Raw genomic sequence first — 22,587 nt, 5'->3', positions numbered from 1 at the left:
CACCCCATTAAGGAAAAGGAGTGAGTGAATAGAGTGGACAACTGGCATGCGGTATCATTCACCGTACTTAACAGCACATAGTGGATGATTCCACTACTCATCAGCAGTGTCTAGTAGTTGGTTTCTGCTGGAAGCCGCATTATAATCCATGCATACTAAGCTAATTATGCATATAAAGCATCACTGAGCTCTACTGCCTCACAGCGTAAGCACACAGTGACAGGTACTTTGCCAGGGCTGTGCTGCATGATTTCCTTGGCTTACTCACACTACACTGTCCACCTCTCTGCAGGTATTGTGTTGGGACTCATTGGTGAGAGGTTTGTGGGACTATGTGTCCATTAAAAGAAAAAGTTACTTACCTTTAGTGACGATTTTTCTGGTGTGGTATAATTTGCATCTAAAAATATGAAATGTGTGTGATTAAAAGTAGTCTAAAAAAATGTAATACGTTTTTGAAAGATCTTGGGTCAGTGACTGTTGGATTAATTCCTTTAATTCATATAAAGAGGTCTAGCTGGAATGTTTATTTATGATTGTTATATTTGTGGTGAATACCTTATCTTCCTGCAGATTCCCCACCACTCTCCCTTCCCCCTTTGAGTTAGTGCAGTGATAAACAGATGTTACTGTTATTTTTGCTCTTTCAGTTTCTCTCTGCATTCCTTATTGGGGCATGTAAAAAATGTACTAGGATCCTACACTCGTGCTGCTGGCTGACATATATTCCAGTGGCATTACATGGTCGATAGGCAGAGTCCTAGTTATGATTGTGTGGTGTCACCTGCCTGCTCTTCAGAGCCGTTGTGGTGGGTGGGGTGGGGGTGGTTGAGGGATTACAGATTCTCTTTGATGCCAGAAGGAAATTGTAGGAAGTTGGCTCTGTATATACTATCTCAAAGTGAGAGATAGTGTCCAAGGGTTCCTCTTAGAGGTTGATAGTGGCAAAATTAGATAATACTAATGCTCTATTTTGGGGTAGTGTGTTTGAGCAGTAGGCTTATCAGAGGGTAGTGTTAAGCATTTGTTGTACACACACACAGGTAATAAATGAGGAACACACACTCAAAGACTTAACTCCAGGGCAATAGTTTTTATATTGAAAAATATATTTTCTTAGTTTATTTTAGAACCACAAGGTTCAAGATTTGAGGTAAGTACATAAAATGCAAGGTACTTCACACAGCTAAGTATAGAACTTTGATTTAAAACAGTAGTACACACAGTTTAGGTTTAAATGGCAATAAGCTATTTTAAAAGTGGACACTGAAAAAATAAACAGTTCATGGGAGAGGTAAGTTTGGTTAGGTTTCTCAGGTAAGTAACTCACTTACACAGTCAGTCTCCTGGGCATAGGCAGCCCATCGTTAGGGGTTCAAGACAACCTCAAAGTCACTGCACCAGCAACACAGGGCCGGTCAGGTGCAGAGGTCAAAGGAGGACACAAAACGCATAGGGGCCTATGGAGAACAGGGGTGCTCCGGTCCTAGTCTGCTTACAGGTAAGTACCTGCGTCCTCGGGGAGCATACCAGGGGAGTTTGGGGGGGGGCGGAGATAGAGACACACAAGCCCACAAAACACACCCTCAGAGGCACAGGGGCGGCTGGGTGCAGTAGGCAAAGTAGGTGTCGGGTTTGCTATTGAAAGCAATGGAGGGACCTGGGGGGTCACTTAGGCGATGCAGACAGGGCACAGGTGGCTTCCCGGGCCACCCACGGACGGGGCTAGGAAGAGGGCTGCCTGCTGGTCCCTCCTGCTCTGGAAGGTGGTTCCTTTCAGTCCCGGGGGCTGCGGGTGCAGTGCTTGGTCCATGCTCTCTGCAGGCGTTGCTGTGGTGGTGCAGGGGGGTCGACTCAGGATACCCATGTCGTCGTAGTCACCTGGGAGTCCTCTCTGCGGTGTTGGTTCCCTGGAGCTCCAGCTGGGGGCGTCGGATTCAGAGTGTGAAGTCTCACGCTTCTGGCGGAAAGAGAGAGTTCTTTGAAAGTTGCTTTAAAGTTGCAAAGTTGTTGCAGTTTTTGAACAGTGCCGCTGTTCTCTGAAGTTTCTTGGTCCTTTGGGTTCAGGGCAGTCCTCTGAGTCCTCAGAGGTCGCTGGTCCCTGTCTGATGCGTCGCTGTGCAGTTTCTTTGAGTCTGGGGACAGGCCGTAGGGGGCCAAGTCAGTTGTCGTCTCTGCGGGGCTTTCAGGTCAGCAGTCCTTCTTGTTGTAGGTTGCAGGAATCTCTGAATTCTGGGGTCCCCATACTAGCATGTGAATTACAAGGCATTTCTTAAATAGATGTCTTTTTTAATAACGCTTACGTTTGGAAGGAAAAAATGTAGAGAAAGACAACGGATAAGAACACTTGTTCTGCTATTCTGTGGTCCCCCAAGTCTCCTGATAAAAATGGTATTTCACTTGCGTGGACAGGCCTAATGCCCGCGACAGGAAACGCAACATGGAAAGATCACATTTTCCCAAAGAAAACAGAGCTGTTTTTTGGAAAGTGCCTAGCTGTGGATTTTGATCTCTAGCTCAGCCGGCACCTGGGAACCTACCAAACCTGTGCATTTTTTAAAACTAGACACCTAGGAGAAGCCATGATGGGGTGACTTGTTCGGCTCTCACCAGCATTCTGTTACTCAGAAACCTTTGCAAACCTCAAAATTTGGTCAAAAAAACACTTTTTCCTCACATATTGGTGCCAAAAAGTTCTGGGATCTGAGAGGAGCCACAAATTTCCTTCCACCCAGCGTTCCCCCACGTCTCACGATTAAAAATGGAACCTCTCTTGTGTGGGTAGGCCTAGTGCTCACGAAATAAAATGTCCCAAAACACTATCCCGACACATCAGAATACAAAAGTACTTGTTTTTGCAGAGGCACCTTCGTTCTTGGTCCTGGGCTCAGCAGCCATACAGGGAAACCTACCAAACCCAAACAATTCTGAAAACTAGACACCCGAGGGAGTCCAGGGAGTTCTGACTTGCGTGGATCCCCCAGTGTATTCTTACCCAGAATCCTGAGCAAACCTCAAATTTAGCTTAAAAACAAATCAAATTTTTCCCACATTTCTGCGTGGGATCATCGCACCAGGACAAATTTCCTGCCTCCTAACGTTACCCTCAGTCTCCCAGTAAAAATGATACCTCACTTGTGTAGGTGGGCCAAGTGCCTGTGACAGAGAAGAGCCAAAAACATGTTGAAATTGAGGGGCAACCACAGCGGCTCCAAAAGGGCAGTTTAAAAAAAAGTTCTAGGCTGACAAGTGGGGCAGAATTTTTATTGGTATAGGTGAGACAATGCTGGGTGGTAGACATTTTGTGGATTCCTGCAGATTCCGGAAGGTTCCATCACAAAAATGTGGAAAAAATATGGGATTTCCAGCAAACTTGGAGGTTTGCCCGGCATTGTGGGTAAGAAAATGGTGGTGTGTGCATGTGAAGCACACCACCCTGGACTCACCCAGATGTTTAGTTTTCAGATGTGTCTAGGTCTTGTGGATTTTTCTACATGGCAGTGCCCCCAAAGTCCAAAAAGTGCAGCCCTCGCCATTCCAAGCGGGACGATTTTGAGTTAGCCAAGCTCTCATGGTCCACCTAAAATAATCAAATGTCCTCTTGCTTGCCGTGGGATAAGATGTTTTAGTGTGCGGTGGGAGAGCTGAAAGACTGTATCCCCCTTCAGTTGGGTTGGGGGCATAACCATGCCCGTACTGCTTAGTTTTTTTAAATTACCTGGCATGTAGTAGACTTTATGCCCCCCCATTCACCTCTGGGGGTGGATCGGAGGTAATTGCCCCATCTGCCCGCTGGTGGGCAGAATACCTTTGACCCCATTTATTTCAGGTGGCGAAATTTTGAAAAAAAAAAATCTTCCCTGGTCTCTGGTGGGCTTTCTGCCCCCTTGGGGGTAGATGGGCCTTCCAAAAATAGGCCGATCTGCCTCCAAGGAGTGCAGATATGAGCAACAGTAATGTGTCCGCATGCAGAGCGACCTTTGCCCAAGGGGCTACCCCCCAAACACAATACACACATGCCAATCCCTGGTTCCTAATTGGTTTCTGCCTGCCCCCAACCCTAATAGAAATAAGCCGATCTGCCCCCAAGGGGAGCAGAAATGGCCTAAAATAAATTTGCCCTTGGCTAAGGGGTCACTCCCCTTGCGTGAAATTGGCACAACAAAAAAAAATCCCCGGTGCCTAGTGGCGTAGTAAAAATAGGCTGATCTAAAAATTGCCCCCCCCCCGCCTAAGGACTTGCTCCCCTCACGTGACACTGACAAAAAAAAAATCCCTGGTGTCTAGTGGTTGTCTAAGGGGGTCGCTCCCCACATATAAAAAAATAAATAAACACAAACAAAAAAAAAAAAGATTACTGGTGTCTAGTGGTTTCAGCCACCCAGGGGGCATGAATGGCCTAAAAATAAATTGCCCCCCTGGGAAGCGGCCCTTGCCCATGGGGCCGCTCCCCTTATGTATAAATATATATATATTTTTAATTTCCTGGTGTCTAGTGGTTTCTGCACCCCTGGGGGCAGATTGGCCTAATTATAATAGGCCGATCTGCCCCAGGGAGGCCGAAACGGCCTAAAAATAAATTGCCCCGCTGGGGTGTGGACCTTGCCCACGGGGCCACACCCCTTATTCAATAACAAAACAAAAAAACATTTTCCCTTATGTCGAGTGGCATTTCTGCTGCGATCGGGCAGCAGAAATGCTGAGAGAGACATGAAAGGACAGGAAAGGCCTTTCCTCTCCTTTCATGCCTCTTTCGCCCCCTCCACGTCATCGGAGGAGAAATGCTTTTGCATTTCTCCTCCGATTTCCAGCACGGAGGGGTAGGCCTCTGATGAGGTCAGCGTGCTGATGTCATCAGACGCCACAGAGGGGATGGGGTGGGGGCGGGGTGGAAGGGGAAGCAATTTCCCCTTCCATCCCTGCCCAGGGGAGGGGGGTGCGAGGCCCCCGGGGTGAGTGCTAGCTCTTCCCCCGAGGGCCCCTATCTGGACATAACGGTGCTGCCCAGGACGTAACTGTTGCAACTGGTGAAATATGCATCCACCCATATTGTGCTCTGTCCAGTGGTGTAGTTTTACCTGTTTCTTGTAATGCTGGAAATGGACAGATTTGTATAACAATATATTCAGCTCCTGCTTACAAGTTTTTCTACTAGGAAATGGAACGTGAAACTACTAGCTAATAGATGTGGTAGTCCAAATGAGCCTTTGTGTACACCACATCCCTTGCCAATCCAAGACTCCCACAGCATTTTACTTTCTAGATTTTAGTCTTGCCTCCAGTTTGGATACTCCTTGTCAGACTGGGAAGATTTGCAGACTTTGCCCTTTTTTGAGGACCAAAGACATTGAACACCTTTCAATTCTAATCGTGCCTGATACATCAAGGGCTAATAATCTTGTCCCTGAGACAGCTCCGTAAAAAATTGTTGTCCAGAGATTTCATTTTTGATTTGTGTTTTTGAATCGTTAGAGAAGTAATTTAGCTCGGGTAAACACTGCTGTTCTGGGCCAAATTTTTCTCGATGACATTTTTTAAAAAGGCAGATGTGTTGCAGTGTCAATGTAATATTTCAGGAACCATGAGATCTATATACTTCATTTTCGTGTTAAAACATAGGTTTTGGGGGTCATTTAGTCTTATAGAGACAGAAAATAACTCCTCAGAGCATCCCTTCTACCAGTTTCGGGGCTTTGTGTGGGGCATTCAGCAGAGGCAACACTAAGGCACGCCTCCACCACAGCAGACCTCCTAATCCCTTTGAGGCACGGAGCCATCCAACAATGTCCAGGCCCTCATGCAAAACTAGTCTCCTACACCCCTGCCATAACTTCAAAACCCCTTTAGTATGCTGTTGGCGGCACATTGCAGCCTGGTCGAAGGCAGGAAAAGGTATTATCTCCATGGGTGCAAAACATCACATTGGTCAGATGAGTGCTTCAGTTTGTCCAGGATGAATACGCCCTACCTTTCCTACTTACCCCTCTTCATATGCCACCTACATCACAATGACTTTTGGAGGACCACTTGGCCATTCTTCAGAGGAAAGTCCAGACTATCTTTAGAAAAGAGAGCCATCAACAGGTAACTAGCATCAAAAGTAGGGACCAGATGCCACACTCATTATTTCTTGACACTGAAGAAGGACGGAGAACTTTGCTTATTTTTGACCTTCGCCCTAAGAACTTTTTCTTCAAGATGCTCGCCCTGATCCAAGTTCTCTTCGCTCTAGATCCAGGTGGCGCTGGATTAGCTGGATGCTTATTTCCATATCCACTGACCTGCAGTCCCACACCCTTTATCTGCAGTTTTGAGTAAAACACAAGCATTTTGAGTTATTGCTGCTCCCCTTCGGCCTAACCAGTGCCCACCGGGTGGTCACTAAAATGACTGTGGTTGCTGCACATCTTCTGAGGTGGGAATACCAGTCTTCCCATACCTTGACTTTCTTATGAAGGTGACTTGCCTCAGTCAGTCGTAGACTGCCTCTAGATGATGGCAAATCTCCTGTCATCTTTGGGGTTCTCGATCAAAGTGTGAAGTCACACCTGACTCCTTTGAAGAAACTCCTTTTCATCAGAGTGTAGGAAAGTGCCACTTTTTTACATGGTCAACCCCACTTTTTCCCTGGTACATGATGCTGTTTTGACTGAAAGTGCACTGGGTTCCTGCTAAACAGGTCTCCAGTGCCAGATCTCTTTTCCTAAAACTGTGCAATTGTTGCCCAATTGGCAATACATTTGGCCTCCCTGAAAGTCCCCCTGGTACCTAGAGCATTGGTAGCAAAGAGGGTCCCCAAGGGCTGCAGCATGTGTTGTCCCACACTCGGGGACGGCTCACCTAGTACATTCAGACTGACATTGCAGGCTGCATTTCTTGGCGCAGCTAAAAGTGAAAACCTGACCTGGCACACAAGCTGTGTGCCATGTCCTGTAACACAGCGTACAGGATATGTAGGTCACCCTTACAGCATGCCTTACAGCCCTAAAGCAGTGTGCATTATCTTACACGTGAGGACATATCTGCAAGGCAGATATTCACAATGCTATGTCTTTGTCGATTCTTAGACATAGTGAGTGAATAGGGAAGCCATTTTTATGTACATGTACTGGACACTGGTCACTACGAAGTCCCTAGTGACCTGATGGCTTTACTGAAAGTAGGGATGCTTGGTATCAAACATCTAGTATTAATAAACCCTCACTGATCCCAGAGATTATTCTATTAATACATGCACCCAGAGGGCACCTTAGAGGTACCCTCTGAAAACCTACCAACTACTATTGTGTGGACTGACTAGTTTTAGCCAGCCTGCCACCACAAGACCAGATTCTCACCCCCAAGAGTGAAAGCCTTTGCTTTTGGGCAATCAGAAACAAAGCCTGCTCTGGCAGAGGTGCTTATACAACCCACCCAACAGGATGACCTGAAAATCTGCATTCCAAGGCAGGGGGCTTCAGAGAAGCCCACCGTCCTTGATATGCAGATCTGGCGTCACTCAAAGGAGAGATGATGACCCCCTAGCCCCCATCGCCTCATGGCCCATTTGGCACCAGGACAGGCAGGAAATTTAGTATTCAGAGAGGTGTGTCCACCCCTCAGGTCAGTCCCACCCCTAAGGTGCACTGCCTGTTGTGGACACACCATTTAGAAATCTCGCATCTTGGAGTTGATAGATTTAGTTACTCTGGGACAGAGTTATGCCCACTCCCCTCAGAAAGTGGTCATATAGGGGGTGTAGTGACCCCAGGGATAGGTAGCCTATTGGCTACTACCCACCAGTCCCCAAAACATCCCTAAATTCAGTATTTAGGGTAGCCCCTGACAATAGGAAATCAGAGTCTTTCTGACCTACAAAGAAGGACATTCAAGAGCCGCAAAAGCAAAGCCTGAGTAAGCAGCACCTAACTTGTCACCAACCCTGCTGGCCTGTCTGCTGTTCCTGCCGATTTGTGCCAAAGTCAACTAGTCCTGCAAGCAGCTGTGTCTCCAAAAGCCTGGGAGGATTGCTTGTCTTTAAGAAATACCTAGGAAGTCCAGTGGAGAAGTGGAGCTGCTTCCCTCCATCTTGCAGTCACCCCAAGAGAATTAAGAGGACTCCAGGCTGGGAAGACCAGACACTGGAAAGCACCACTGCACCGTGCCGCCTAGCCGTGCTGAAGTGGGCCAAGGGTGCCAACGTGGTCCCCCAGCCTTCCAGAGACAAAGCCCAACTTGGACTTACCCACTGTGGACTCACCGACGCCACCTGCAGCCTCAGCCCACCCCAGTGCCTGCCCAGTTTGACCTGTTGGTGTGGTCCTGACCCTTGCCCAATGCTTACATTAAGTCCAGGTGATCGGTCCTGTAAGTCACTGTACTATACCTGAATGCAGTACATGTTTTTCTCTCCATAGGATAACATTGCCACTTCTGAAAAACGCGTTGTCTATTTTTGAAAACTGATCGTATTGATTCGGATGCCTAAATATGTATAAAGATACTTGCTATTTTTGTAAATTGGTGTGGTCTCCTTATTGAGTCATGTGTCCAATTTATTGTCAATGTGTTTATTTGCAAATGTCTAACACTCCTCTCTGATAGGCCTAAGGCTGCTCGACACACTGTCTTCTAAAACGAGCCCCTTGGGTTTGCTAAAGCAATCAATCAATCAGTAAAAAAAAATTATAGAGCAAGCTACTCACCCGTGAGGGTCTCAAGGCGCTGGGGGTGGAAGGGGGAGAGTCACTGTTCGAACAGCCATGTCTTGAGGCTCTTTCTGAAGAGCAGGAGGTCTTTGGTTTTGCGAAGGTTGGTGGGGAGGGAGTTCCAGGTTTTAGGGACGAGGTATGGGAGGGACCTGCCTCCTGTGGTGGTGCTTTGGATGCGCGGGACTGTGGCTAGGGCGAGGTCGGCTGATCGGAGGTTGCGTGTGGGAGTGTGGAAGTTCACTCTTTCGTTGAGGTAGGTTGGGCCGGTGTTGTGGAGGGTTAGTGAGCGTGGATGAGGATCTTGAATGTGATTCTCTTGTCTTTGGGAAGCCGGTGAAGGGATTTGAGGTGTGGTGAGATATGTTCGTGGAGGGGGAGGCCAAGGACGAGGCGTGCGGCTGTGTTCTGGATTCTCTTGAGTTTGAGTTTGCGTTTGCGTTTGAGTTTGTGTTTGAGTTTGAGTGTGGTGCGGCGTAGAGGGCGTTGCCGTAGTGTAGTCTGCTGCTGATGAGTGCATGGGTGACTGTCTTTCTGGTCTCTGGGGGAATCCATTTGAAGGATTTTTTTTTTTTTTAGAGTGCGGAGTGTGTGGAAGCAGGAGGAGGTTAGGGCATTGATTTGCTGTGTCATGGAGAGGGAGGGAGGGGTCTAGGATGATGCAGAGGTTGCGTGCGAGGTTTGTGGGGGTGGGTGCGGGGCCTAGGGCGGTGGGTCACCAGGAGTCGATCCATTTGGTTTTGTTGGGACCGAAGATGATGATCTCGGTTTTGTTACCAAAATGCATGTCTCCTTCCATGGTGTATAATGGTTATACTGTACAGCTGCCATAACTGATGTCATTCACCACACCTCTGCCCCAGTCAACATCAAAAGTCTCCAGGTAAAAGGCTTTTTCATTAGAAACAAGTGAAATCGCCCCAGGCCAGAAAAAGGTAATGTATACTACATCCATTACTCCTTTGAAAGCAAAAAGGGAAGGGGAGCTATTCTGCATCATAGACCATTGTGATCTAATCTAGTTCCTTCCCATGCACATGTTCAGCTGGTGTTGGCAGCAGTACAGACCAAAATGCCCAGATTACTTTCACAATGCCTCCTTTATTCACCTGTCGTGAAGAAAGAAAAGAAGTGTCTCCAGTTATGACAGGAAATACATCTCACACCAGTAGAGCCTCCTGAGCCTTGACAATGATTCTGTCCTTGATGTCAACTTCCTGCACTATCACAAGATGAGAGTATTACGTACACATGGAGGTCTGTCTCTTGAGAAGTGCCCAAGGAGAATGTCATGTTACTGTTTGCCTCTAGTAGTAGTGCCCCTTTACAAACTGTGATTCTTAATGAAATACCTCAAATCCGTTTTGGTCCCTCCCAAAATGGTTCAATTGATAGCAGTGAATCAGAACTCCTGCTTGAGGAATGTGTTATCTCCCTCCTGGGACAGCAAAGACTAGGCAGTGGGTCACCTCTTGTCCAACAATCCTAGTGGGTTTGGAGATGGCCTATGCTGTAGCTATCATGTATATGTATGGTTCCCCCTTCCTTACTCTTCCTGCATTCCTTGCATCGAATGGATCACTGGGATAAGCCTCAAAACCACTAGTCCGAACTCATCCTGGTTTTAATGCCCCTGGTGCTGCCTTTGGATTAGTGAAGATATTCTCCCAACATTTTTGTGGGATGCTTCTTCAGTCTGCCAGTCTGCAGTTAGTTGTCACCACTGTTCATTCTTTGTATGGGTGGGAGGTGCATTAGAAGATGACAGGCCTGAAGCATCCCTTCTCATAAAGCTAAAAACATTCTTCTTAGCATTAAAGACTTGCCTACCAGTGAACAAGACCTGTGATGATACACACAGACAGCGCCATAGCCCTCATTTACTTCAGAAAACAGAGTACCCTCAATTGCTCTCCCTTTGACAGTTGGTAGTAGTTTTGTGGGAGTTGCAACACGGTATGTTCCTGCTAATCTTTTAACTTTGCTAGTGTAGATCATGCAAGAGGAGACAGGCTAAGAACGCGTCTTAATCTTGCAACTTAGAGAGTCTGCAGGAAATCCTGGTCCGCATATTCAAAACCCAGAAAAAGGGAGATTCTAATTTCTTTCAAAGAAATGTACTTTCCCTGCATTGCTGCCCTCAGTACAGCATTCAACAGTTCTGCCAAGAGTGCACCTTCTTTGGTTCTCCCAGCTAAGCTTTTCATCAGGAGTCTCGAGACCCTAACCACTCTAACAACATAAAAAGAATTGTCCCCAAGTTCTGACTCCAAAACTTTGGGTATAGTCTCCTTCATCACAAAGTGCCAGGAAACCCTAGTGGTGGATTTTTAAGACCCTGGCCACTTTTTCCAGCTTCATCACCTCTATTTCTAGTTGCAAAATTGTCACATGCCTTTAATTACTAAAGGTACTCTGCCTTTTGTTCAAGGTACTGAATTGCAAGGCAGCTTCCACACTTGATGTGCAACCAATGACTTCTTTATATTCTGAATTTGTGTTTGTGCCCTAGCATGCAGAGAGAATAGCCAGAAGTCAGACCAAGACAACCACTTTGGCACTGGCATACATGGCTAGCTAGAAACCCCCAAGCCAGTACCAGGGTGAAGATCCAATCAGACCTTCCTGTAATCCACTGTTGCAGAGCTGCATCATCATTCTGTGATTTTGAGGTGAAACCGCTGCGCAGGGACCATCACCTTTCTCTCTGCCACCTCATCGAGGTTGCCAGCTAAACCAAACAGCTGACTTCAGGGGCTCTACCATTGGATGCTTTGCTTTCACTCAGAAATGATACTGTTGTTTAATCTCCAGACGCAGTCACAGAGGGTCCACAGGTTTCATCTGCAGAGATTTAAAGTGGTCAGTGCCATCTTGAATTATCTGAATGGTGGGAAGGATCTGTGCCACATCATCATGCCGGCGATCAGACTGCTTCTTCTGCTGCAAAGATTTTTGGGGAAGGCACAACCATATTTATTTATTTATATATTTATTGTAACACTTTTATCCAAAGTTATGAATATTTCAGAACACGCATTACAGATAATGAAGAAAATAAAAATCTACTACTACCAAGCCATCCAACAATCACAAAGTCATACATGAGCAGATGAGGTCAAGAAATAATTGTTTATTAATTTCTGAAAAAGCAATAAAGATAATACTCTTCTAATTTGAAGAGGTAATGAATTTCAGCGTTTACGAGCAAGCTGGGCCAAAGAATACATTTGGGATGCCATATTGGAGGAGGAGGAAGATTAAAAGAAATAAAGCACATAGAAGGGATCAGTTTGGTGGTGCAGAGAAACTAAAGAATGTAAATTAGGACGAGCCAAAGAACTAAAGTGAAGAAGTCTGAGGCAAGCATTATCCTATAAATATATTTTTTTTAAACTAGACAAAACAAATCTCAATTCCAGAATGAATTATTCCTGTGAAGCTGACCAAGAAAAGGAGAAATAATGTGCCTGGTTAGGAAGAGAGTTTAGAAAACGTACACACAAATTTGAATACTCGAAAGAGGAGAGATAAAGTACTTAGGAAAAGGACAACGTAGATCAAGGAGCAATGAGAAAGAACAAGGATTTGAACCAAACATTTTGCTGAATAAAAATAAAGAAGATTTTATAGTTGAAAGTGGCATAACTTTGCCACTGACTGGAGCTTGTAAAAGAAATTAAGTTAAGGCTGCAAAATAAGGCTGAGGTTACAGGCAGTGGAGGAAAAGGGAGAAAAGCATCAGAACTAATTGAATTGGTGGAAGAGCATGACAAAGCAAAACCCCAGGTGGTTTGGTATTGAGTTTGAAAAATTAGATGACATCAAAACTTCAGAAAACATGCAACAAGTTTAGTCTGAAGAGTGAAAGAAAAGAAAGAAACAAACCTTTGGGAATCCTCTCCTAAAAAGTGTGATTCACAACCAGAAGAAGAAATAATAGAAACAAAGGGGTTGTATATAAAATAAAGTACAGATCGGTAGGGAGCCCCATTGTGAATGGGAAATAATGATAATATAATACCCTTACAAGAAAGTGTGTTCAGGTAGATAAGAGAAAAGACTGGCAAGAACCATACCAGAGATACCTAGAACAGAAACAGTTTCAATGGATTTTAGAGAAACAATCAGGCAGGTCAGAACAATGGCAGAATAAAAGGAGGAGTTAAAGGGCTCTTTCCATGCGAAAGCTAATAATAAAAAAAACAGGTCAGATAGGGAAGCAAATATGCAGCTTTCATCAAGGTGACTGAACCAAGGGAGAATGTGAAGAAGTAGGCTTAACCTTATTAGCAAAGTTATGCGTTCATTCATTGAAACCAGACAACAGGTAAAAAAATTATTTAAAAAGCTCCAAAGAGCAGGAAAGAGATAATAAAGAAGAGTTAGAGACAGGGGTGAAGAAGTTAAGAGTCTAGTGGGTTTAGGAAAAAAGTACAGTATATCATGTCTTGTAGGTGCACTTTAAACTTTGTTTTGGAGTGGTTGAAAATCCTAGGATAAAGAATAAATGTAGAACACCATTGCCATCTATAAATATAAATGTATACTGTTCCTTGACTGGATTCTCCACACACTGCCTAACAACTAATAAACACCTATCTATTGAACTGTCGCTTAGGGCAGTTAAATTGAATTGAAATTACGACTTATTCTTCTGGATTGTTGTAACAACTATCAAGGATGTATCTGGATCTATCTCATTTGTTGCTGTAGGCGGCAGTCACTTCTCAGATCAAATCATTTGTATGTCTTCTATTTCTGTGATTATACTTTCTCTGAATTTATCTAACCTTTCTCACCATTATTCCTGTTTTAACCTTGGGGACCACGCTGGTGGAAAGTTAGGTCCTGCGGCTTTCAGATGCCGCATTCCCATGGGTAACATTTACCATATTGCAACTTGGTGAATTCTTTTAACTAATATTATTGCTTAGACTGTGACGTTTGAGACAAAGAGTGACTAACATTAATTTACAATAAGTGTTATGATTAAAATGATTAAACTTCGTCCAGGGATTAATTAATATTTTCACTTGGATACAAATTGTATATGTATTTATCCCTACTGTATATTGATATTTTAGAATAGACTGTGAAGCTGAGAAAACACAAATGGTGCGAACAGCACTTAAAAACCCTGTCAAATGAACCAAAGATTTCCTTTATTTTTAACTGTTACTATGCCTTACCATTTCTTGTTGAGAGTATTGCTGTTCAAAATTTTGAATTAGGAACATGCCATGACATAACAGTAAAGATCACTTATCCTGTAATCAAAGTTCTTCATCAAGTTTCCAACTGGACCACCTATCATCTGATGATTTTAGTATCTGAATCTTTCTTTACCTTCAACTAGAACTAGGAAGGGAATTATGGATTTTCATCCTTGAAAGGGCAGAGCCAAATTACACTGATGAAATCTCTGCCTATGTAACCGTATAACTATACTATAAAAGGGCCTGTTATGAAGTGTTACTTTGCGGCAGTTACAATGTGCTGTATTAAAAGTGTGTTTTCTGAACTTCTCAACCCTGTTATTCAAAGCTTCTGAACACGATGAATATCTATGATGGAGAACTATGTTTATTGGTTAGTACTTTCTCTTTGGTTCATAGATGCACATATTGTTAGTGTGAAATGAATACCGATGCAATTCATAAATAAGGATGAATTAACTGATAAAAGGTGATAATGTGGCAAATTAAAGATAACACAATAATAAGCAGAACAACATTTTCAACTGATTGCCCAACCATGAGATTCTTTGGCTCACACTCAACAGTATACTGTGATGTAAACTATGAATGTAGCCATGATTATGTAATGCATATCCCCACTGTGCATAATTGAGCGTGGGTGGGGACTATTCAGCATAGTGTTGTGTACTGACACACTTTCTTGTTCCTATTGTTTCATATTTTGGGCATATGTAATGCTCTCATGTTTGTAATGTACTCTCTTTACCTAATTTTTTATTAGTGTGCTGCACATTAGTGCATTTTTGTTTGTACCTGATCCACCATTTGGATGGCAACAAAGTGCTACTTCTCGGATGTAGTAAAGAGAAGACAATGCACTTAAGCAAGTATTTGGGGATTTTTGTGGGTTATTTGAAAATGTGTCAAATGAAGAGCCTGCTAAATTTGAATATTGGGGAGGTCGATAATGTTTTATCAGGCTAACACTTGTGTCAGATTTGTACATTTCTGCTAACCTTTGCAATAGTGATTTTTTTATGTAACTTTCCTCACTGAAAACTAACTTCTTGGAATGGTTTGAAGCTGAAGCCTTTAGGGTGCTGTCTTTTTTTGCTCCTTTTCAACAGTGTAATAATTTATTAACATTGGGTGCATGTTGGGTTTTTGTGTGACAGGGATGCTATGGGCCAAATCTTCCAGGAAGAATTTTCAGACGTGCTTCTATTGAAGATGTTGCGATCAGCAACAGAGGCTTCTAGGGATAAAGACAAGGTAGAGAACAAGTTTGGGTTTATTTTTGTCAGAGATTATTGTTATACAACTCTGCTGTAATTTCATTGTGTTCTTTCACTTTTCACAGCTGAGTTTTAATTGTAGTTAAAGAAAAGCTGGTAGGTTTCAGTTTTTAGAAAATACTTGCTACTAAAATTCTCACATATTTCGGTTATTCAGTTAAATGTTATCAAGCTGGATCTTTGTTGTTGTGCTAAGAAGTAAAAATATTAGGTGAAGAGTACAACACCTCACTTCCTCATTTCAAAAACAAAAATGTATTTGGAATTGTGTGGCTGATGTCCTCCAGTTGGTGAAGTTTGATCTAAATATATGATGGTCAAGTGTTTGATGTAAACCTTGAAAGCGCATAACCCACTGGGTTCTCTAAATTAATTCTGCACTTTTTCAGATTATGAGTAAAATAAATTATCAAGAACAGTAAGGAAATTATGTGGAAAAAAATATCTTTAATATCCGCTCTCGTAAAGTATGAAATGCACTATTGGTTACGAATGATGGTTGATCAAGTTCCACTGTTTGGTTTCTGATTTCTCAATCTGCTTGATGCACTGACATTTTATTCTATTATTCTGTCCTATGTATTTGTCTTCTCTCGTAATCCTGGGTGTGCAGTATGCATCATTACATTCTGCAATCTTAGCTTCCCACGTCCGTTCTTCAACAGTAAGAAGTGAAAGTAAGACGTGGTGGCCAATAGTAACTTACCTCTGGCACCTGTTTGCCTTCCCAGGTCAAGAGTAACGCTGTTCGGGCACTTGGGAATCTGCTTCATTTTCTCCAACCATATCATATAGCAAATCCAAGATTCAGCAAGAGCATTGAGGAGTGTATCCAGGCGCTCATCGTGACTGTGCAGGGGGAGGCTACCATGAAAGTACGGTGGAATGCCTGCTACGCCCTGGGAAATGTCTTTAAAAACTCTGCATTACCGTTGGGTGAGCAAGCTTATTTTTCTCTTATGGAAACTGTAGACCCTGAGGGAAAAGGTGGATAATGATACTTTACTGAAAGCAGAGATGTTATGTTAGTGCTGGAATACCCATGTCCGCATTCGTCACATATTTCCTATGAGCTGCATATAAAAGTAATGAAAACAATCCCAATGTCCAAGAATAATGGAAGTAGCATTTAGGAATGATGTGTACAGGTAAATTCCTGTGTATAGTACTGCTTTGAGACAGTGGCAGAGTGTACTCTTCATAGGCAGTCTTGGCCAATGACCATATACCCTGAACGTTTGCATACTCTCAAGAAAATAATGAGTACTTCTGTTTCTACACTGGGTACAGAGTAGGGGTATCAACGCACCCCACCTGCAGGAAGTTCTTGAACTATACTGGGAAATTAGGTAGGGTGAACCCAAGGGATCCAGCTATCTGAGACAGGACCATAAAGTAATGGCTTTCACGCAGTTCCAGTTTGCCCCTAGAAGTGTTGTTTCTTCACCGGCTTGCAACCATTCCTGGAAACAGTCTGTTTGGTGCTTTCTCTGCTGAAACTTTAAGAGACACTTTGTTTCATTTGATCTAGTCACTAAAAGGGAATACTGTGTGTGTGGGAGGGAAGGGAAACATTGGCCCTTTTTTATTGAGCCATGTACTGCATAGGTAGCAGGCTCCTTGTTTCTAACAAGGCTGATTTTTTTTCCATCTATTGTGGAAAGACTCCTCTGATGTTAGTTTTCCCTGCAGCGGGTTGTCCCTGGCATCATATATTAAAGTTAACAAACAGTCCTTGAAACAGCTCTTCTTAGATCCACACTCTGCAGTTGGTCTCAAACAGATGTCCAGAGTAAATCCAAGAGGGCTGATTTGTGCTACATTTCAAGGTTATCTATGGACTAAAACTATACATACAAGTGATCTCTGCAGTGGCGGCTACTGCCTTGAATGGGGGATAGGGAGGGGGCTGCCGCAGAAAGTGAAAAGATGAGATGTGGCTACAAGTTAAGCACATGCCAGACAAACAAACACTAGCTTGTTGTTTTTTGTGGGTCCTGCATGATTTAGTCTTTTTGGTTAAAATATTTTATCATATAAAGACGTAATAATGAGATATATGTAGAGTTGTAAAAATCGGTATCTAGTGACATGAATACCGTATTTTAATGCACTACCACCACATTTTGTTTTAGGCACTGCTCCCTGGACACCACAAGCTTACAACGCCCTCACTTCAGTTGTGAAATCATGCAAAAATTTCAAAGTGCGGATCAAATCAGCCATGGCCCTTGCGATTCCCTTTAAAAGAGAACAGTACGGGAGCGCTGTGCAGTACTGTGAGATCTGGGATTCCCTGGTCCTGGCCCTGCAGAAAAGTGAGGAGACACAAGACTTTCTGGAGTTCAAGTACTGCGCAAGCCTGAGGGCGCAGATTTGTCAGGCTTTGATCCACCTACTGAGCCTGGCCAATAGTAGCGACCTGCCATGCATCCGGAAGACGATCATTGAAAAGGGGGAAACCATCCAGACCTACCTATTACAGTACATCAGATCAGGTGGAGAGGGAGACGAGACCCCCAAAGAGCCACAAGACCGAGACAAGATGCTGTCAAAAGCCATTGAGCATGTGCGCAGCATCCAGGATCTCTCGGAAGGAAAAGGGAAAACGCTGGTGGCAGAGTTAGTCTATCTTGAGGCAATTCTGAGCAGCTGTATTGAATCGACTGTCTCTTAAAGCTGTGTCCATCAATTTGCATTGTTGAAACATATTTTCACACATTTTAAACAAAATAAAGTATACTTTAAAAGGCAGCCCTTTATAGCTCTTTGCAGCCCCCGTTTTACCATCTGATCTGATACCACCACAAGAAAACTATATTTCATGGCCATTTAATTTTTTAACATTTTGTGCGTAACAAATTACATTTCTTGCATACACTTCATTTTATATACAAAATTGTTAAAACTGCAAAATGACAGGAAAGTACTTGCAATAAGTGGTAAGGCTAACCAGGTTCCCCCTTGCATGTCTTTTGACCAATCGGAATGGCTTATACTAAAATATCAAAGAAAACAAGATGAAATCATAAATTTGGGCTAGTCTCCATGGCATAGCGGACTATAGACTATGTTTACTTGTTAAGGGTTGTGTTAGTACAGGAGGTAGAAACATTGTCTCCTAAAGTAACCTGGTTGTCTAAAAGCCAACCTTGGTACATCTAACAATCCCATTGTAGACTGTGCTTTAAGCCACAAGTATTCAAAATCTTTAAGAGTCAATAAGATGATCAATCCATTTATGGTTCTAGAGTATGCCACAGGATTATATATTCAAAATTAATTTATTTTGTATATTTATTTTTTCATTTAATGTCATATGTAACGGCCTCATGTTTATATGTCAATTTAAATGAACTGTCCTCCCATACGAAAAAAGAAAAAAAAAACTTTAGTTCAGCGTTCCTTTTTTAGAGAAACAAACATACATTTTATTTATATAATGTTCCATACATTTTAATGGGGTCTGAAATGTGCCTTAGAGTGATTATATTCCACTAAACATACAATATGTTATCAATTGGAACACTTAGTCTAATGCATTTGTAAACAATGGAGAAGCTGCAATAAAGGCTTTCCCACATGTGCTAGTCTGTATATTCAAATATTTTGAAACCTCTATTTTCATGTAAGTTGTTGGTACATTTTGAAGTCATCCTTTTTGTAGTCCTTTAATATCGAGAGGAGTTTTTACAAAATATAGATAAGGGCAAATGGCAATGCAATTAGTAATCCAAACTATGTGCTGATAGGTCACATCACATGTTATCCATTTATAGGGGTCTCACAACTACGTGCCTAATGCATATCAATTGGGCAGGTTGCAATTTCCACCTCTGTGATTACATTGAAGGAGACCTGCAAGGGTCTGCAGACATCCATTTGTGCATTTGTAGTCCAAAACAGGAAACATTTTTAACAGAAGCCCAGGTTCATTAAAGTGGCAAGTTGTTTTTAAATGTTTTGTGTTTGGAAACACATTGAGGTAGAGCAGGTACTGGGCTCCTGTACCACTGCCTGCTTCTCTCGAAGCAAGGAACATGTTTTCCACACGAAATACTGCCCCACAGGGAAAACTTTCCTGTTCTGTACCAGTTACCAACCCATTGTGGGGGCTGGTAACATATCAGTAGTTTGCAACCCCAGTGGCAGTCAAAAACAATTGAAATATTCCTTTTTGACCCCCATATATTGGTGGGGGGGAACTTTCACGCTCTCCATGTGTGATTCTCAGTGGATCGCAAAAGCCGTTTTACATTGGTTGACGTTGAATATTTACTTGTGAGACTACCAAATGTTTCTTTTGCAAAGCCACTAGCTTTGTTTAGGCTTCTCCACAAGCCCTCAACCATGGTATGGTTTCATACTCACCAGCAGCTTACAAAGTTCTATCATGTGCTGCTCATGTTACAGTAGTTCTTTAGGCCAATCTGGCGCACTGACCTTGGGACTTCTCAGAGACTTTTCAACAAACCATGAGAACTTGCATAAATATGCTTTTCTATTGATTCACTCTTTCTAGGTGCCTTGTCTTGTGTTATCTGGTCCTTAACCTGGAGTACCATACACTGCCACTTCCAAATTAAAGACTACTGACTTTTTAAGTATAGAGAATCCTGTGCCCTATGCCCCTGTGAGATTGTCTTCCTGTGGTTTATTTGTGCCTAATGAACCTTCAGATTCCTATCTTGCGAGCTGTGTGTATCCCCACATCCAAAGAACTGATTTCTTGGATGACAAGTGCCTTTCTACTTTAGGAATCGCTTCCTTTTCACCCTTGAAGTAGTTGTACAATGGGCCACGTGACCTGCAGCTTTAGGGGTTTGATGGCCCTGTTGCAACTGTACTGCATCTTTGAGTGACTGGTACTCCTGCACCATAATAAAAATCTGTCACGGTGACCCCTAATCATATTTAAGCATGTGTTTGTAGCATGTTTGGCTATACATACACATGCTGTGCATACTCCTGCCATCTAGTGTTGGGCTTGGGCATTGCAAGTTTTTTTGTTTGGAGAAGTCATTTCACGTCACAAGGTAATATGTGACAACTCCCTTAGTTGGAAGTGCTCATGGGCACCAACACCATTGTTAGATTGTTTCTCTCTGCCTCTGGGTTCAGATGTGTACCAACGGGGCCGGATTCAACACGTGCTGAATTCTTGCTTCTGGTGCTTGTAGTTTTCCCTCTGTTCCCTCCTCTGAAAAAGATTGTCAAAGTATTGATTCTGATAGTTCTACTCCAGCCCCCTTTTAGGAAATGTCCTAATTGGTATGGTAAATATCGCTGGGATGATCTCCACAGCAAATGCCACATTTGCCTCGTCCCAAAAGCTGATGAGGCAAAGTGTGCTTATTGTCTCGCCTTTCAACGTAAAAAGATACTTCAGTATCACAGAGACAGATGCTGGGTCAAAATGAGGATGCAGAGACAAGTACCTATAGAAACCAAGGGACATCTTTGGGGCAGCAGATCCCCTTGGTGCTTTGGAGGAAGAAGACCTTGAGTTTTCAGGTGTTCCTGTCCACCAAGCCAGCCCAGAAGTCACTGACTCTGGTGCATCTGATGCTGATTAGGAGGAAGAGCATGAGGCTCCAACCACTTCAGCTAGTTCGGGCCCTGCAGCAAAGGTCACACCCAGGTTAGTGAGTATGGTCTAAGTCCAAGCAGCCAATATCTCATAAGGGGCTGCTCTTTGAGCCAAAACACGCTCTCATTAGAGTTGAGCTTCTACCCTTGTGCATAAAAAATGCCCAATCTCAGGCCCTTCACTGCCTTCAGGCTCTGGTTGGCACACAGGGATGGCATCACAGCTGAAATGAGAACCTCCAAAGATCGGTGACCCCCATTGTCCATCGGATTCAAAGAGGCCTTTTGGCACCAACAAACCTCTTCACCCTTCAAGGCTGAAGCCATTGTCTATGTCTACACATACTTTGGTGCCAAAAAAATAAAATAAAACGCTGGTGGAGAACTTCTACCTTAACCAACTGTTAGAGGCCAATTCTTGAGAAACTACAGGAACACTTTGATGAAAAACAGAAGAGGCTGCTCATTCCTCCTCAGAAAGGGATAATCATGGGCAAAGTCCTCCTGCCAGAGAATGCAGGCACCTTGACAGAGAAGAAGAACCTCTATCAGAGACGTAAAAAGGTTTAAGGACATTTCTACCAGACCCTCCTCCTTTTGCTTCCGCCTCTCTACGGGAGATCCAGATTTGGAGCATGTGCCTATCAGGGCCTCCCTTCCGATGATACCACCACATACAGTGGGGCAATTCAAAGTGCTGCTGCCTACTAAAAGATAGCTATGCATGTCCTATCTGAAGAGAAGGAGTTCCTTTTTTAAACGCTTTCTAAATCAGAGCATTCCGTACAATTTCTTCCTATGCTAAAGGGGATGCTTAAAACAGCCCCTACATTTTAGCTGAGTCGGTCCATGGCAAGGTAGTTAAACTGCAAATGGAAAATAAGTTTAAGCCCTCTCCATCCACCCCTTTATTTATCAGTCATGTACCCCCAGACTCTCTAATGGATTACACTGCTCTGTGAGGGCCTCTCTGCAAGCCATAGGTGACCCCTCGAAACCTGATAAAGTGAGCAAGCACATTGGCGCAACAGGTAAGAGGGTAGCACTAGGGGCAGCCACATACTGGGGAAATTGCCAGTTCTGTAGCCCTCTCCCAACATTTGATAGAGCTCAGTGGGGCAAGATGCTCTAGGAGAGCTCACCCAACATCTCCCAGAGGAGTTTGGGAAGAGGAACTTGTGAGGGAAGGAAGGTTAGACCATTTATACTCACTTTTTCACTTGCACTGCATCGCAACACTATTGGGAGCACCATCTGTTTTCAATAATTGAATATATGAAATGCATTAAATAAATGTTTTGTTCTTAGAAGAAACCAGTCTATTGATGTTTTTTTTACACATTGCCATGGAGGTTGAGGCTAAAACTTCGCCCCTCAGGAGCCGCTTTCCCTTTATTGTTTTACCCTGGTCACAGGGTTACTGGGTTGCCTGTTTTTCTTTTGGAATCCTCTTGCCAACAGTGTGCTCAAGCAGAGGGGCATATACAGTGGATCTAGTGTTGGCAAGGACCAGGCCTTATTGCTCTCTCCAGTGGTGTAACAGCAACAGCCTATTGCAGGACAGGCCCTTTTATGGACCTTATTCCACAGGTGACCATTTCCGTGAACGCATCTCTCGGCTGGGGGCACATCTCCACGGAATTACAGTTCAGCTTCTATGATCACCCTGCAACAGAGGTTCCACATCAACGAACTACAACTTCCGGGAACTGGCTCTCAAAGCCTTGTTTCAGAACATTGAGGGCAACGTAGTGCTAGTAAAGACAGACCGCATAACCACCATGTATTACCTGCAGAAACAGGGCAGCACACACT

At 43.6% G+C, this 22,587-nt stretch overlaps 1 protein-coding gene across 2 annotated transcripts in view; it reads left to right on the top strand.

The window, feature by feature from the left end:
* Positions 1–17,937, top strand: part of HEATR6 (HEAT repeat containing 6) — a 249,963-nt gene extending 232,026 nt beyond the window's left edge. For both annotated transcript variants that reach the window (XM_069226594.1, XM_069226593.1), the window contains exons 18-20: positions 15,064–15,160; positions 15,915–16,119; positions 17,319–17,937. In XM_069226594.1, the coding sequence (XP_069082695.1) occupies positions 15,064–15,160; positions 15,915–16,119; positions 17,319–17,860 (844 nt within the window). In that variant the 3' untranslated portion in view covers positions 17,861–17,937. The remainder of the gene's footprint in view (positions 1–15,063; positions 15,161–15,914; positions 16,120–17,318) is intronic.
* Positions 17,938–22,587: the final 4,650 nt, after the last annotated feature.

Source organism: Pleurodeles waltl, chromosome 3_2 (genome assembly GCF_031143425.1).
Source record: "Pleurodeles waltl isolate 20211129_DDA chromosome 3_2, aPleWal1.hap1.20221129, whole genome shotgun sequence".
Lineage (NCBI taxonomy): Eukaryota > Metazoa > Chordata > Amphibia > Caudata > Salamandridae > Pleurodeles > Pleurodeles waltl.
This window is presented reverse-complemented; position numbering and strand designations above follow the sequence as displayed.